This window comes from Eptatretus burgeri, chromosome 13 (genome assembly GCF_056783735.1).
Source record: "Eptatretus burgeri isolate ZD-2024b chromosome 13, Ebu_testis_v1, whole genome shotgun sequence".
Lineage (NCBI taxonomy): Eukaryota > Metazoa > Chordata > Myxini > Myxiniformes > Myxinidae > Eptatretus > Eptatretus burgeri.
The window spans coordinates 6,028,067-6,044,836 of record NC_140973.1 but is presented as its reverse complement, the minus strand read 5'-3'; the positions used below and the strand labels follow the sequence as shown (position 1 = coordinate 6,044,836).

Genomic DNA, 16,770 nt, shown 5'->3' with positions numbered 1-16,770 from the left:
GGGTGGATGAGGGAAAGGCAGTGGACCGAGTAGTAATTGACTTTAAGAAGGTATTTGATGAGGTACTACATCGGAGGTTGTTAGCTAAAGTGAGGACTTGAGTGGCTGGTCAGGTAGTTAATTGGATTGTAAACTTGTTTAGTGAAAGGAAGGAGTAAGTGGCTGTGAGTGGGAGGATGTCTTGCTGGGAGGATGTAAGTAGTGGGGAACCTCAGGGATCAGTACTCGGACCATTACTATTCAATATTTACATCAACGATTTGGATAGTGGGGTGAAGAGTAGGTTTTCCAAATTTGCAGATGACACAAAGCTTGGAGGTAAGGTGGATATCAGAGGGGGTGGTGATCACATCCAGGAAAGTATTGATACTTGTATAGATTTGGTAAAATATTGGCAGATGTAATTTAACCTGAACAAGTGTAAGGTGTTGGGGATGGGAAAGAACAATGAAAATAGAGATTACAGGATGTAAGGGGTAATTTTGGAGTGTGTCTGTCACACAGGAGCAAGATCTGGGGGTGGGAATAGGTATGGGAGGTAAGCAGGTAGCACAGTGCCAGGTAGCTACAGGTAAAGTAAATAGGGTTGTAGGTTGTATTCGGAGGAGGATCGTTTATAAATCGGATTGGTGCTTCGCAGGTAGGAGGGGGGTTCAATCACGGGTACCTGGTCCCTCGGAGGAGACGTCATGGCCATTTCCTGGAGTTTTAACGAATTTATTGAATAATTTATATCGCAGATCCAACGGGTCATTCTGTAAAGAGTAGGTCATTGTGTGCCGGTCCTCTGGTGGGATGGCCACTTTCTGAAAATAAACCAAGCTGAGACCCCTCCACAACCACCAGATTTTCCTTATACGGCATCAGCGACCAACCGATGACGTAATACACCCAGATGACGTAACCGTGAGAGTTTGAACAGACAACTTACCGCGTTTACTACCAACATCTTCAGACCGACAAATCGGTGTCGGTAACATGAATAAACTTGTGGAAACGTGATTACGTTGTTTAATGTTGGATTCGAGGTTAACATCGTGGGAGGAAGTGGAGCTGTGCGCAGGCGCCAACTTGGTTTGAAGAAGAATCCCCCCGGATGCGTCTCCATGGAAACGTTAACCGCCATTCTTCGCGGAGCTTCGTCAATGGTTCGACGAACTATTTATTATTTTTACATTTCAGTAATTCATTTGTTTTTTGGCGTCACCAAGTTCTACTGGAGTTGTGGTGTTTTTATCAAAGACAGATCTGTGGAAATATTGGACTGAAATTAAATGGTAAGATTAAATATATAATAAATGTCTGGTCGGTCGATAAATTACTGAACTGGATGAGAAAATACAACCTATCGCCTCGCTGATGGTTACATGAAGGGGGTAGGGAGAGAGGGAGAGAGGGAGAGAAGAGAGAGGAGGGAGGGAGGGGAGAGAGAGGAGGAAAAGAGGGGAGAGAGAGGAGGAAAAGAGGGGAGAGAGAGAGGATGGAGGGGAGAGAGAGAGAGAGGATGGAGGGAGAGGAGGGACGGGAGAGAGAGAAGAGGGACAGTGGGGAGGGAGGGGACAGAGAAGAGGGAGGGAGGGGAGAGAGAGGAGGAAGGGAGAGGGGAGGGATGGGGGAGGGATGGAGGGATGGGAGAGAGGAGGGAGGGAGTGGAGAGAGGAGGGAAGGATGCGAGAGAGGAGGGAGGGAGGGAGGAGAAAGGAAGGAGGGATGGAGGGGAGAGAGAGGATGGAGGGAGAGAGAGAGGAAGGAGGGGAGAGAGAGAGGAAGGAGGGGAGGGAGAGGAAGGAGGAGAGAGAGGAAGGAGGAGAGAGAGAGGATGGAGGGGAGAGGGAGAGGAAGGAGGGGAGAGAGAGAGAATGGAGGGGAGAGAGAGAGGATGGAGGGGAGAGAGAGAGGATGGAGAGGAGGAGAGAGATAGAGGATGGAGGAGAGAGAGGGTGGGGAGAGAGGGAGATGGTGGAGGGAGGAGAGGAGGGAATGAGAAGGGAAGGGAAACTAGCTGTGGGTGAGGAAGGGGGGGAGGTGGGGAGAGTGACGCCTCACCAAACGTTGCTATACACTGCAGAAGGGAGGATGCGAGGAGGGGGTGAGAGAGAGAGAGAGACACACACAGACAGACAGAGGTGTGGGAGGAGAGTACTACATTTTATTAAGGGGGAGGGGGGCGAGGATGTTTCATGGTTTTGGAGTTATGGAGGAGATGGACGGACACACTGATATTTGTTATTATGGATTACATTGTGTTTGATGTAATTGCGAGTTTGCTGGATGCAACTAAGTACTATATGATAAATTTGATCTTCAACAGTTTGGACAGAACTAATGTACAACAGCCCCACTCTATCGTGACCCATGACCCTTCAACTATGTAGTACAGACAATCGGATATGGTCACGTGTAAAGTGAGTGCTTCACGATTCTTTAGGACAACACGGCATCACTTTACGACCCTCACGCCCCATGACACCCCCAAACCACTGCATGCAAATCTTCGGATCATCCCAGGTTTGGCTCGTTCACTGAACAGGGAACACTTTCGAGAGACAGAGGTTGGGACGTCCCCTGTGCAGAGCATTGGTGCTGCTTAAGCAGTCTCCTTGGCTATTGGATACAATCCTGGACGGGTCGCCACTCCGACACAGGATACCAGCAAGCTGGTTCTCATTTTACCGACCTCGGAAGGATGACGGGCAGAGTCAACCCCACCTGGTATTAATTCAACATCCGAGTGGGATTTGAGCTCAGGATCCAAGGTTCCATAGCCCACCACCTTGACCATTATAAGCCAACAGCAGCCATAATAAAATGGAATAAATCCATAAAAAGTGTAAAATTTACATCAGGGTACATAAAATTTTAGGAATTACTGTAATAAGTTTGCGTGGAGTTGACCAAGTGCTTCGTTTGCTTATTTCATGTTTCGATTTGGAGTTTTGAAGAACAAAAAAAACCCCCAAAACTGGCAGGTCTCAGTCATATTTCGAGTTCAAGTCCTTATTTACATCCATAGTCTGAGTCCAGCAGAAAAAGACTAAACTCTGACTCCTCAGGATCCTCAACTGGACTCTTGCATCACATCTTTGTGTATTTTGACCACACAAGTTTGGAGGTGGAATTGGGGGTGGTGGTGGTGGTGGTTGCTGTTGTGTTTCCCTTGTAGAACCTGGGTGCCTTTTTTTCCTGCCACCAAGCCGCATTCCGGATGATCATTTGAGCATTGCTGTGGACCAAGAGCGTTGTCCTTTCCTCCACGATTATCTCAATGGCAGTGAATACCTCTGACGCGACATTTTCACCATCGGTCGTCCTCATGTTGCTCGTGGTTTTTTAGAATGGCAATTGCACAGATTTCCATCATCATACTCATTGGACACTACAATCCCTGCAGCATGACCCTGTCGAGGATCCGTCAAAGCACAGACCCTCGCTTCGTCTCCAATATCTGCATTCGTTGCTCCGACGAACAGAGAAACATGACAACATGAGCCATCCGCATTTTTTTTTTTGTAATAACATGAAAAGTTGGTTTTTAAACAATTTGTGCTGAGAATGCAATATACGAGGCTGAGTGGTACACTGTACATGCGACAGGCTGAACCGAGTCTCAATGAGTACCACCAACACCAGGTGGTATCTTACCTGCGCTTCGCTCGTGCCCAGCGGACGCTGCGTCTGCGGGCTGTGCATTCCTGCATTGCAGATCTCAAGGAGAGCAGGTAAGAGGACCTATAACCTTGTACAATAACCTCCCTACTATAAGTCATTGGACACATTATTTAATTGACAATGCATAAACGAGCCTTGGTGTGTGGTCGTTAAATATATGATACGTCCTCCTGTGCCTAAATCACATTCTGTAACCATTGCCTGACATCTGTGACTCGTTCATACGTTTGTAATAAGTTGCAGGTGAGATTATCCTCCATTCTTCAGATGTTTCCTGTTTATACTCTATTGGTGGTATTGCTGAGTGAAACGGGAGTCCATCTGGCTCGACACCAGCCCTTCCTCATGCGATATCAACATCGGCTCCAACTCACACTAAAGCCAACCTGTCCCCTCTGTTGATACAAACCACCACACATTAAGACTAGCCACCCTTCCCTGGTCCAACATGGACACCTCTTCAACACCTCTTCAACAACATAATGGCCAATGTACTAGCTTTCCAAATACGTTTTGTAGACCTCTTCATGCGTCTCCTCTTCCAGATTGGTGGACGGGATGTTCACAGCAGAGGAGGTGTGTGAGCTGCTGGATGAGCTGGGTGATGTTCTACGCAGCGAGTTGGAATCCGAGTTGATCCACACGGCGCACACCAACGTGCTGCTTCTACGCCAACTTCTGGCACAGGCCCAGCGTTGGCACCTCACACTGCAGGCCGATGTCTCTACACTGGAGAACAGGTGACCATAGATGGAAATGCCTCACTGGTCACACACACGCACATCTGTGTGCTTAAGAAGACTTTCAGCACAGAATATTGTTTAAAATATATCATTTTGATTTACAGAGAACTATTGGAGCAAATAGCTGATTTTGAGGCGTCTGAACTCAGCAATACCAACATGAAGGTAATGTTCCAAAAATCTGAATTTTTTTTTCATCTTACAAGTCTTTGGTTGTGTTCCAGTGGTGTGTGCACATGAGTATACAATGATTCATTCCTGCTATTAACTTAAACTCAAACTTTCCTGAAGCTCATACTCGAATGTTGTATCTCTTGAGTTCCTCGAACCTGTACCTTCCAGACTAACGTAGAGCCAGGGAGACCAAAACTTGCTCCCTTGAATGAAGGTGAACCATCAGACCTGCTAAATCAAGTGCGTGCATCCCACCTGTTTGGCACCAAGCATCCGGGATGTAAATGTAATCACACATAAGGGATGTAAATCATTTTGTTCCATACTACAATGCAGGGGTGGCAGTTTTGGCGAGAGGGCAATCGGTGAGACGAGGGAGCGTTTGCGGCTTTAACGTGGGCACCTTTGGATTACCCCTCTCAGGAGATCACACGACTGAAGGAGGAAAATGATAAGCTGAAGACAAGGTTGAGCACCGTGGAAGCTCAGGTCGGAATAGCAGCCCATCACCTCTCCTATTACTAAGCACAACCACAGCACATGGTTAGGCTTGTGTCTTCTAAAATTATTTGAGAAAATATCATGTTGTTCAACCAAGCTCATTGATGTCCTCACTCTTATCGTGAGTTGTCCTCGATCTCTAACAATGCCTATGTGACAAAGAAACCTTTTTGGTGGCCATCAGAGTCAGTCACCATGACTGACTGACTGTTCCATTTGGTGTTCTGGTTGGGTCTGCAGGCTACGCAAGCACTGGAGGAGAGATTGAGCCTTGAGAAGAGCTTTCAAGAGGTACGCAACTTGGAAGAATCGAAGCAGGTCAGCAATTCAGTACTGGAGTGGAGTGCATGTTGGAGTTTGAATTTAGGCTCGGCTTTACACTGGGTTCAATGTCAGAGTGCAGTTGGAGTGATATGTTGCGGTTTATCTTCTGATGGTGCATTATTTGCTTGACCGCCCGTTATGGCAGTTTTGAGTAACGTTTGGTGGGGTTATGGTCAATACTTTAAATGGTGACATTAGCTTTGCCATTTTTCTATATTCGCTATAACTTATGACATCACGCGTTCTTGTAACACACCTGAACAGCATGGACCAAGCAGTGGTGACCATGAGCTGGAAGAGGAGTTGGCAAAGATGCACCTGGGACTACAAAAAGAGCGTGATAAGGTTGCTGATTGTAGACGGGTGCTTGAGGAGGGCCTGGCGAAGAGTCGACAAGAAGTATTGGCCATCCAGGCTCAGCTACAGCTTGCAGAGCAGGTTATGATGTTAAACATTCAAGTACAACCTAAATATACACTCTAATCGGGCCATGCAAGAGTGGGTGCATCTGTCTGAGACAGCAAAACGTCCCTTCCACCACTCTTTTCCTGTACTAATCCATGCTCATGTGAGTAATTAGCAAGTAGCGGCTTTCTCCTCCCTCTGGCCTCTCACCTCCCCAACCCTTTCCCCCTCCACCACCATTTCCCCCTCCAGTCCTGGATCAGATGTCCAAGGGCACATCGTAACTTAGGCCGGGAGCACTACGGGAATGACCTGTCACTGGGTACTGATATTATCTTAGAAATAATGCCCTGTGACTGTAGGGGAGTGAGAAATGGTATCCTATCACTGGAGAGTGGCCAACACAATCACCTTATCACTGTAGCGGGATGACGCAATCACCCAATCACCCATTGAGTAATATGCTTGCAGATGCTGAAATTGAGGAAGCATGATGTATATCAATAGAAGTGTGTTCACTTTCAACTTGTGAGACTCAATGAAAGCATATACAACGATAAAACTGTTATTCTGCTGCGTTGATAGTAGGAGGTGCTGAATTATGGAGCATTCTACCCTTCAAAGGAGATGATGCAAAGGGTTGCCTTTAGGAGATCAATGATCATTTCAGTTACTGCACAGTCCTGTGAAATGCCTAATTATTATCGATGGCATTTTCTTCATTTTTCTTGTTTTCCATTCTAATGTGTCTGTGATAATATCTGCTGCATCTTCAATCTGCCAAAAAACCGCGAGTTAATTTTTCTTCGTTAATCCACCTTGTCTACCTCCCCCACCAAACTACACCTTTCCTCCTCCTAAGGAGCTGGACCGGAAGTTCCAACAGACAGCCGCATTCCGCAACCTGAAGGCCATTCTGGAGAAGAAGAATGAGCTGATCCGAGATCTCAGGCAGCGTCTCGCACAGTACGTCCTGAACCCGGGGGTCCATTCAAGAGTTTTTGTAAATCTAGTTGCCCCCAAGCTACCTCTCAAAAAGGAAAAGCACCAACTTGAGTATTTTATAAATAAATACTTCATTAAAAAACATCTTTTTTTACAGGGTCGAATGCTCATGGAGGAGCTGTCACACAAATCACGCACATATCCACCCGATATACTGTATTAGAGAACACCGGACTTGACTTTGGCCAAACAAAGCCAGCCTTTGGGGGCAGTGACATATCTTCCGGAGTATCCTGGGTGCCAGTAGCGCCCACTTGTGACATTACATCACTTTTCTCACCGCATCAGCGTGGAAATAACGGATAAATACCCCCCTGTCCACATCAGGTGATGCCAGCCCATGGGGTTTGTCCATACTCTCTCCTCTAAATTCTGAGCTTCAAGTGAGGAAGCAGCACGTACCATTTTTTTAAAAAGTCTTTGATATAACTTGGCCAGAGTCAGAATCGAATCGCTGAGCTGATCTTCCACACTCAGAGCAGGTGCTCTAACCATTATGCCACGAGTCATGTAAAAGAAAAAATTTGCTTCTTTAAGTTTAACAACAATTTATCTTTAAAAAAGTCTTTAACCACAATCTTTGCTTCACTTACGGCCAAAATAGATGTTTTGGACATGCGTCCCAGGCACTAATCCTGCACATGCTTGGGCGGTCATCCTGAGGTCCTGACACCAGTAGAAAAGCATTGAATTTGAAGAACAGGAAGACGATGAAGAACTTTATATAAACTATAATCTTCATACAGTGTCACACAAACTAAGCAAACAGAAGTGAAACTGTGCATAGTAAACAGATTTGTGGTGTGGTCTTCTTGGATATCCCTTGAAACCTGAAGGTGACATTTGCTATTAAGAGTGTGGTTGTTCTCTGGCTCAGCTGATTCTCCACTATAACCAAAGTCACAGAGGAATGAATGAGTGGAGGTGAACAGTGATCCTGGATTTTGATAGTTTCACCAGACAAGGGCTGCTGATGGACTGCGTGCACCTTGCAGAAACCTGGGGGGGGGGGGGCAAAGGATGGAAAGAGCAGAGGGAGCAACACCAGAAAGGAGGCAGTAGGAGACAGAGAGATCACCGACCTGTCTGCAATGGGAAAGTGACAGACCCATAGATTCAACTTCATTGCGGGAGATTCAAATGATCTTGAAGGCCTTGGTTTCCATGGCGTCAAGCTGAGTAAGGTACGAGGTAGGATAGCCAGCCCAGAGGGGAGATGAGTACTCCATCAAACGGTGGATATCAGCCTTGCTGGTGGATAAGAGTTCAAGTGTGCCGAGAAAGGACTTTGTACGACAGAGGATGCCCAGTCGGCGACTGACTTTGGAAGCCAACTTTGAAATGCGGTTTGCCCAAGAAAGATCATGGCTGATCGTGAGACCTAAGAGTTTGAATGACTGAATGTCCTCAAGAATATTGTTGAGAAAGTCGATGTGAGGGTTTGCCAAACGGTTCTTTCGGAGGTACAGGGTGTGAAAGATTTATCAGGATTGAAGGACATACTTGTACTGGGTGTTCCAAAAAGACCTGGGCAACTTTGGTTGTTAATATATATTTAGTACCACAAATGATACAACGATACCCTTTGTTTTATATGATACAAAAACTCGTATAAAGTTTTCTTTATTTCCATGTCTGGTGGTTTAATGTAAAAGAAAATGGCAACTCCACAGGAGAAAGCCCAGTGTGTCGAATGGTTCATCGAGACGAGATCCGACATGCAAGTTCAGCGTAATTTCCGCACAAGATATGGAAGGAATCCGCCATCGTGGACTAGTATCAGAGATTGGTGCAAGAGGTTGAAGGTTCACAAGACTGGAATTTGTCAGAAACAGAAAAGTACTGGTCGACCAAACTCAAGTGCATCAGACGTTGAGCGAGTGCGTGAATCATTTCAACAAAGTCCCAGATAATCAGTTGGACGCGCATACAGAGAACTGGGACTACCAGCCACCTCTGTACACAGGATTTTGTAGAAAAGACTGAAACTTCATGCCTATAAGGTGCAGATTCTGCAGGAACTCAATCCAAATGATGGACTCAAATGCAAGGCATTTGCCTTGGAAATGCTCAGTCGCGTAGAGGATGAAGAAGGTTACCTAAAAAAGGTCATGTTCACAAACAAAGCTTGCTTTCATGTATTGGAGAAGGTCAACTGGCACAATGTGAGGATCTGGGGCTCTGAAAACCCCCATATAGTCATTGAAAACATGTGACAGTCCAAAGGTCAATGTGTGGTGTGACCTTCTCCATGACCACTTGGTGGGTCCGTTTTTCTTTGTGGAGAACACCGTGACCTCAACAATTTACTTGAACATGTTGGAAGGAATCGCCTTGCCACAGATTGAGGACCTGCAACCCAATATCATTTTTCAACAGGATGGCAATCCTCCTCATTGGACCTTGATCGTTCGAACCATCCTGAATGAAAAATTTCCAGGTCGCTGGATTGGTCGAGACGGACCAACCGCCTGGCACCCACGATCACCAGATATAACCTCCCCTTGATTTTTTTCTGTGGGAGTTTGTCAAAGATGTTTACAATATCAAGGTAGCAAACCTGCAAGTTCTTCGTTCTTGGATCACAGCTGCATGCGCACTGGTGGACACAAACATGCTGCGCCGAACATGGCAAGAACTCGTTTGCAGCCTTGATGTCCTACATAGACAAACGGAGCTCACATTGAAGTGTATTGATGGTGTGCACAAAACGTTATGAATTTCTGTATCATATAAACCAAAGGATGTCATCGTATCATTTGTGGTTCAAAATATATTGTTACGTTTGAGGGGGGGGGGGGTATGCATTCAAAGGGTAATTAGGATGTTTAATTAGGTATGCCATGCTGTTCGAGTTTACCAGGATCTCGATGTAATAAGTAGCAATTCAGTGGTGATAAGTTGTCTAGTAAATGTTCATTTCTTCAAGGGGGAAATGATAAATGTCACGTAATTAGATAGGGACACGGGATAGGGTAAGTGTGTCTGCGTAAACCCTTTTTGGTATTCTCTGGAGACTGGCCGTGACGTCACAGGACAGTGCAGCGGATGGCTCCGCCCCGTGATCACGATTGGCGGAAGGCGATGGCGGTGGGCCAATAAACGGCTCGATTGAAGTGACGAGGACAGAAGGATAAAAAGGTTCTGTTCGGGGTCGAAAAGGGAGAGGAAGAAGATTACAACCAGAACGATCGTGTTTTTTGGTGTGGAAGCTGTGGCGGCAGAGAGCATCCTGGTTGTTGTGCTGAATCGATCGTGTTCTTGATCGTGTCTGGGAGCCTTGCCGAGCCTCGTGCCTCGCTTTGGTTGGCTCTGGGGTTCTGCTGACTTGGAGTACGGGGTCGGGCGGCGGGCGGACCTGCCTCCCTCTCCTGCTCGCGGCTTGGCGCCGGAGCTGGTTCCCTGGCGGCTGTGGGCGGACTTGGGCCAGGACCAGGAGGTCGACAGCACCACGGTTTCTCTGCCCCCCTGACGAGAGCAAGGCCGGCTCGTCCGACGCCGATCCAGGGACAGTTGCGTCCACACCACGGTCCAGCCTGACCACCAGAAATAGCTACGTTTTGTGTGTGTGTGTGTGTGTGTGTGTGTGTGCTTGGCGCCTTAGAGGGATTGAGAACTGTATATTCATTGGAATTGTCTGTTTTTTTTCCCACGCCCGATCCCACACCATCCCGTCGAATCGCCCCGGATCCCTCTTCTTGCCGAGTCTGGTTATTTCTGATAATAATAAAAACAAATAAACATCATCAACTCAGTGAAAAGTGACTCGTGCCACCTTCCTCGTCCCATTTGCGGTAGAGTGATTAGAACCGCCATGTTTGGGTTATAAACAAATAAACCGCCTCCATCGTTTCGGCTCATTCTACGTTGGCGGGACTGTTCAAGTCCCGTGGACGTCACATTGGTGTCAGGGTGTTGGATGTTCGAACCCCTCTAAATTATATACCAGGATTAAAATCTCGCCACGAATTGGAATCTAAAAGAACTACAGAAAAGCGCGTGAGCGCGGGAAAATTTTGGCGGGATTTTTCAAATTTAAATTAATTGGCAGCAAACGGGACTTCTGCACCATGGCGGATGTGCAGATGTTTGAGGAGGAAGGCCACGTGTCTGGCAGCGAGTCGGGGGAAGAGGGGAGAGACGGGGGTAGGGTTGGAACCTCCCCCATTCCGAGCGTGGACCGTGCTTCATCGCCCGTAACGGAGCCGGCAGCGCCGGAAACCGGCACGATGACGATCTGGACAATGTTGGAACGTTTAATGAGTGCAATTACCGCACAGGGGGCAAAAATGACGGCACAGGGGGCACAAATGGCAGAAATGACGGCACAAATGGAAAATCAATTCGTGACACAGAGGGCAGAAATGACGGCACAAATGGAAAATCAATTCGTGACACAGAGGGCAGAAATGACGGCACAAATGGAAAATCAATTCGTGACACAGAGGGCAGAAATGACGGCACAAATGGCAAAAATGACGGCACAGGGGGCAGAAATGACAGATCAATTGGGGGTAATGGGGGTACAGTTGGGTGCACGGATTGATTTAATGAGGGATGAATTGGGGGAAAAGATGGAGAAAATGAAAACTGAGATGCAGGAGTGTGTGGATGTTAAATTGGGAGAAATACAAAGTAAATTCGAGGATAGATTGGAGGAAACAAAGGTAGAAATTACATTGGAGGGGGAAAATATACGGAAAAATTGGTAGATAAAATTGATGCAACGAACATTCGGGTTGATAAAGTGGATGAAAGCCTGGAACGTCATCGTGCCTGTGTGGATGCTCTTATGCAGCTGCAAGTTGAAGAGTGGGGAGAGCTGAGGAAGCAAGGGATGAATTTGGCGGAGGAGGTAAAAGGATTGGAGGCTCGTTTGGACGAACAAGATAAAATTATGAGCCAAGATGAAGTCTTGGATAAAGGCCTGGTAGAGCCGTCTTTTGTAAGTAGAGTGTCCGGGTTGGTTGAGGAGCAGCTACAAACTCGCGACGGAGCCTTGGAGGAGGTTGTGCGGGCCCAGAAGATCCTGCGGGAAGAGGTGAATCGGTCCATTCAACGTTTGGAACAGGAGGCAAAATTGACCCATGAGACCCTCACCACAAAACATCTTTGGCCACAGTGGGCTCCGAAATAGGATACGCAGCCACAAGGGTGTTTGATCCCTGGGCTGGATTCGGACAAGGGAGAAACTGAGAAGCGGGCCACCGTAAAAGTGATCCCCCTGGTAAATTTCGACGGGTCAGGGAGCGTTGAAGCTTTTCTGACGCAATTTGAGTGCATTTCCCGACTAAACGGGTGGAATGAGCAGGAACGTACAGGGAATTTGGTGGCAACGTTGCGGGGACCAGCCGCAGACTGGTTAAACGTGATCGCGGAGGGGATGTTGACCAGCTCCCACATTTGCGAGGCGTTGAGCCGTCGGTTTGGGTTCGTGGCAAACTGTGATCTGGTGCGGGCTCAGCTCCAGCACCGCAGATTAAAGCCGGGTGAGACAGTGCAGGAACTGGCACAGGACATTTACCAATCAGTCAGGATCGCGTATCGGGACCTTACAGTGGAGGCGTGGGACAGACTGGCACTAGAGAAATTTTTAGCTGCTCTTCCGGACCCTGAGGTCCGAGCGCTAGTGGAGCTACAGGATCCACCCACCGTTCACCGAGCGGCTGAGTGCGCAGCCAGGCTGGCCTCGTGGAGGCGGCCGGGTCGGGTGCCCGAGAGGCCATCGGTGACGGTCCGACAGGCGGAGATCCAGGATCAAGGAGAGGGGCTGGGAGAAATTGGCATTACTCAAATGTTTCAGGAAATTTGCCAGAAACTGTCGAGTTTGATAAAGGGTAATCCGGTAGTTAGTGCGCCAAAGCGGCGGGGTCCAGCCCAGCCAATAGAGCAATTCGATTATGGCCGAGGGGGTCCGGAACCGGAAGAGACATTTCACCGATACTCACGGTGGCCTTTTATGGGGAGTTGTTTCCGGTGCGGGCGAAGAGGACACATGCAACGATATTGCCGGTACCCGGCGATGGAGGGACTCTCCAATAGACTTTTAGACTCGGAGAGGGTGAATCCTCCTGCTGAACCGCCAGGTCTATCCGAGATGCCCTTTCATAGGTCGGGTCCGGAGATCACTGTCGGGGGTCCGGGAGACTAGATCGGGCTGAGCATATAGGGCCATGCACGGCTGGTGAGATTGTGGCGAAGTGCCCTCCTTTCGTGGAAAAAAAAAAAGAATTGTGGGAAAATTGGCATGGGTTTGTAAGTTCTGCTGGGTTTTAGAGTGACAATCGGGACAGTGGGTAATTGGTAACAAAGCGGGCACAAGTGGCTGTCCAATGGCTGGTGCGTGGATCGGGTGACAAGTGCTGTGTGAGTTGTTTTAAGTTAAGAAGTGAAATGTATCGTGCACACATTGATTTTTTTATTGGACATGGTGTGGTAATAGGGAAGGTCATGGTCGGCGAATTGTTAGAAATGCAGGTGTCACATGTAAGGCCGATGAGGTGGGGGAGTCATGTGGGTTTTGTGGGTGGGGATGATGTGCTTGTCCACAGGGATTGCTGAAGCTCACGGTGAGCGTGAATTGCGACCCCCTTCAAGGAGATTCACCACCTGGTGGCTAATGGTGACAGTGTCTGGAGGCAACTGGGAGAGGGTCTGGTTGGGCGACCAAGGTGGGTAGGACCTTGGCGACCCAGGAAGGCCAGAGGAGCCAGTGAGACCCCTTCCAGAGTGTTGTACGGGATTAGAGCTGATGGCTACCAGGGGGGAGGGAATCAAAGGGAGCGGGGCGGAGAAACGTCCGGGTTGGACTAAAGCTTACCTGTGGGCATGGTTGCACCTGAGATGCCCCCATCATCTTGTGGTAACCCACCCCACGGCCATGACGGGATTCAGCCTGCATGCTTAAAATGAGGACCATGACCTAGAAATGTGATGATGACCATGGTGTGAGTGTTGTGAAGATGTATGAGTCCCACTCGATCCCGCACAACTTGACATGTGCAGCAAGGGCATGATGTCCGCATAATTTTGGGGCAAACAAATTTGAAAATTGGCTCCCCAGGTAACGCTGGGTCTATTAGCATCCACTGGGGGAGGCGGTCAACTGTAAATATCCTGTGAATAGTGTCGTTAAGGCTTAGAGTCGGAATGTAAAGTATAAGTGTTGTGTTTTTGTGGAACCTTTTGTTTCCCCTCCCCAGATCACTGGAAGAGTGCTGGGCAAGAGCGATGATCCAGAGGATGGAGTGCAACTTCGCTCAGTGCTCTCATCTGATAAAATAAAATAAAATAAAAAACGAATGATTGTTTAGGTGAGGATAAGGCCATAAGGGGGTAGTACATTAAGCAGGATAGGAAAGTTAGCTGCAACTCGCTGCCCATTGCCCCTCCTACTTTATTTCGTTAGGTTAATTAGGTGTGAGTCAGTAAGTGTTAAGGCTGCTACGGTAGCGCCTGTGATACACCTTGCAGGAGCTGCGGTACCAGAGGAGGGGGCAGTGTTACGTTTGAGGGGGGGGGGTATGCATTCAAAGGGTAATTAGGATGTTTAATTAGGTATGCCATGCTGTTCGAGTTTACCAGGATCTCGATGTAATAAGTAGCAATTCAGTGGTGATAAGTTGTCTAGTAAATGTTCATTTCTTCAAGGGGGAAATGATAAATGTCACGTAATTAGATAGGGACACGGGATAGGGTAAGTGTGTCTGCGTAAACCCTTTTTGGTATTCTCTGGAGACTGGCCGTGACGTCACAGGACAGTGCAGCGGATGGCTCCGCCCCGTGATCACGATTGGCGGAAGGCGATGGCGGTGGGCCAATAAACAGCTCGATTGAAGTGACGAGGACAGAAGGATAAAAAGGTTCTGTTCGGGGTCGAAAAGGGAGAGGAAGAAGATTACAACCAGAACGATCGTGTTTTTTTGGTGTGGAAGCTGTGGCGGCAGAGAGCGTCCTGGTTGTTGTGCTGAATCGATCGTGTTCTTGATCGTGTCTGGGAGCCTTTCCGAGCCTCGTGCCTTGCTTTGGTTGGCTCTGGGGTTCTGCTGACTCGGAATGCGGGGTCGGGCGGCGGGCGGACCTGCCTCCCTCTCCTGCTCGCGGCTTGGTGCCGGAGCTGGTTCCCTGGCGGCTGTGGGCGGACTTGGGCCAGGACCAGGAGGTCGACAGCACCGCGGTTTCTCCTGCCCCCCCCCTGACGAGAGCAAGGCCGGCTCGTCCGACGCCGATCCAGGGACAGTTGCGTCCACACCATGGTCCAGCCTGACCACCAGAAATAGCTACGTTTTGTGTGTGTGTGTGTGTGTGTGGGTGTGTGTGTGTGCTTGGCGCCTTAGAGGGATTGAGAACTGTATATTCATTGGAATTGTCTGTGTTTTTTTCCCCACGCCCGATCCTACACCATCCCGTCGAATCGCCCCGGATCCCTCTTCTTGCCGAGTCTGGTTATTTCTGATAATAATAAAAACAAATAAACATCATCAACTCAGTAAAAAGTGACTCATGCCACCTTCCTCGTCCCGTTTGCGGTAGAGCGATTAGAACCGCCATGTTTGGGTTATAAACAAATAAACCGCCTCCATCGTTTCGGCTCATTCTACGTTGGCGGGACTGTTCAAGTCCCGTGGACGTCACAATATTAAAAGCCAAAGTTGTCCGGGTCTTTCTGAAACAACCTACATTTCAAGTGGTGGACCCGTTCCTGGTTCTGTCAAGGTCTGCAGAGAGGGAAGAGGCTGCTGCCTGCTTATCTCAAGGTTGAGGGATGCTACAGCACAGGATGGAAGATGTCGTGTAATTGTCATTTATGGGGATGTCGTTTAATTTTGAATGACATCGTGTTTAAATTTCGTTGTTCACTGCTGACATGAATATGAAGAATATTATTGACTCGAATGTACTTGTTTTTGTTCCGAACATCTTTTTGTATTTGAGTAGCTGGAGCTGCTGTAATCTTCATGGTTGACATGTAGGGAAGGAAACAAACGAACAAGAGAACATCCTTTTACCGCCTCAATTGCCCTTTTTACTCGTTTTTGTATTCCCATTGTAACCATGTAAACTACTACGATTACCATTGTAAAAAGAACACCTTATATTGTGAACTTTATCTTTGTAACTTCATCTGCTTGATTGTATTTCTATTTGTGTTGTGTGCTCTCATCACAATTTCAATTCCCCAGGTATGAAACTCAGGCTTGACAGTCTGTGGATGATGAAGATTGGGATTCTTGGATCGGTTGGTATTTGTTGGCAGATGGGTTGTGGAAAGACAACATCACTCACCACTTGCTGTGGAAAGACAACACCGCTCACCACTTGCTGTGGAAAGGCAACACCATTCACCACTTGCTGTGGAAAGGCAACACCGCTCACCACTTGTTTTACTCTTCTGTCTGAAAGAATATTGTTTTTCATCCTGTTTGTTTGTGAACATTTTGTCGAGCAGCCGTCACCGGTGATTGCTTCGGATTGAGATACAGAAATGTAAAGTTGTAGATGGTACAGTCTTGTCTCCTTCATGTACTTTATAAACCTGTTCAGCTGTATGTGTGTCCAGTACTATGTTGCATTTAAAAAGAGATTCCAGGTACCGTACATTTACTCCTGTTTTGTCTCTAAAGACGTTTTGGTTTGTTATACACTATACACCACTCTGTTAAAAAATATATTTGTTAAAGGATGTTAGTTGCTGTTTTGACTCTTCAATGAAGTTGTTCAATTTTGTTTTCCTGTTTGGGAAATCAAACCACATGAATTGAATATGAACATTTCTGTTGTACTGCGTACGTTTTGCCATCTATCAAAGGTAGATCAGATTCATTGTTTGCATTACAGGCTGCATTTAAACACGTTGTTTTGATTGCCCGGTCGTTCCAGTCGCCTGGTCTGAACCCGACGAGTCGTCTCAACATGACCAGAACGGTTGACCGTTTTGGGGTGTTCACTG

The 16,770-nt window shown here is 47.6% G+C and overlaps 1 protein-coding gene and 1 long non-coding RNA gene across 4 annotated transcripts in view; one reads left to right on the top strand and one right to left on the bottom strand.

The window, feature by feature from the left end:
* LOC147013737 (uncharacterized) overlaps positions 1–1,066 on the bottom strand; it is a 14,303-nt gene extending 13,237 nt beyond the window's left edge. The window contains exon 1 of the long non-coding RNA XR_015050498.1: positions 932–1,066. This is a non-coding gene — a long non-coding RNA (uncharacterized LOC147013737). The remainder of the gene's footprint in view (positions 1–931) is intronic.
* Positions 969–16,770, top strand: LZTFL1 (leucine zipper transcription factor like 1). 3 transcript variants are annotated; one of them, XM_085850910.1, is made up of 10 exons: positions 969–1,148; positions 3,595–3,719; positions 4,215–4,409; positions 4,517–4,577; positions 4,755–4,826; positions 5,010–5,075; positions 5,328–5,378; positions 5,676–5,849; positions 6,679–6,782; positions 16,004–16,770. In XM_085850910.1, exons 1-10 carry the CDS (start codon positions 1,107–1,109, stop codon positions 16,020–16,022), a joined length of 909 nt encoding a protein of 302 aa, XP_085707036.1. In that variant the 5' UTR covers positions 969–1,106; the 3' UTR covers positions 16,023–16,770. The 3 variants fall into 3 exon arrangements, with proteins under 3 accessions (XP_085707036.1, XP_085707035.1, XP_085707037.1); XM_085850909.1 differs by having other exon boundaries at positions 990–1,148; positions 5,328–5,405; XM_085850911.1 differs by having other exon boundaries at positions 1,089–1,277; positions 5,328–5,405.

Bases quoted from the DNA above. Each gene is read 5' to 3' on its own strand.
- LZTFL1 (XM_085850909.1), top strand. From the start codon at position 1,107: ATGGAAACGTTAACCGCCATTCTTCGCGGAGCTTCGTCAATG. The intron at 4,578-4,754 runs GTAATGTTCCAA...TGTACCTTCCAG, and splicing joins TCAGCAATACCAACATGAAG to ACTAACGTAGAGCCAGGGAG. The intron at 4,827-5,009 runs GTGCGTGCATCC...TACCCCTCTCAG, and splicing joins CATCAGACCTGCTAAATCAA to GAGATCACACGACTGAAGGA.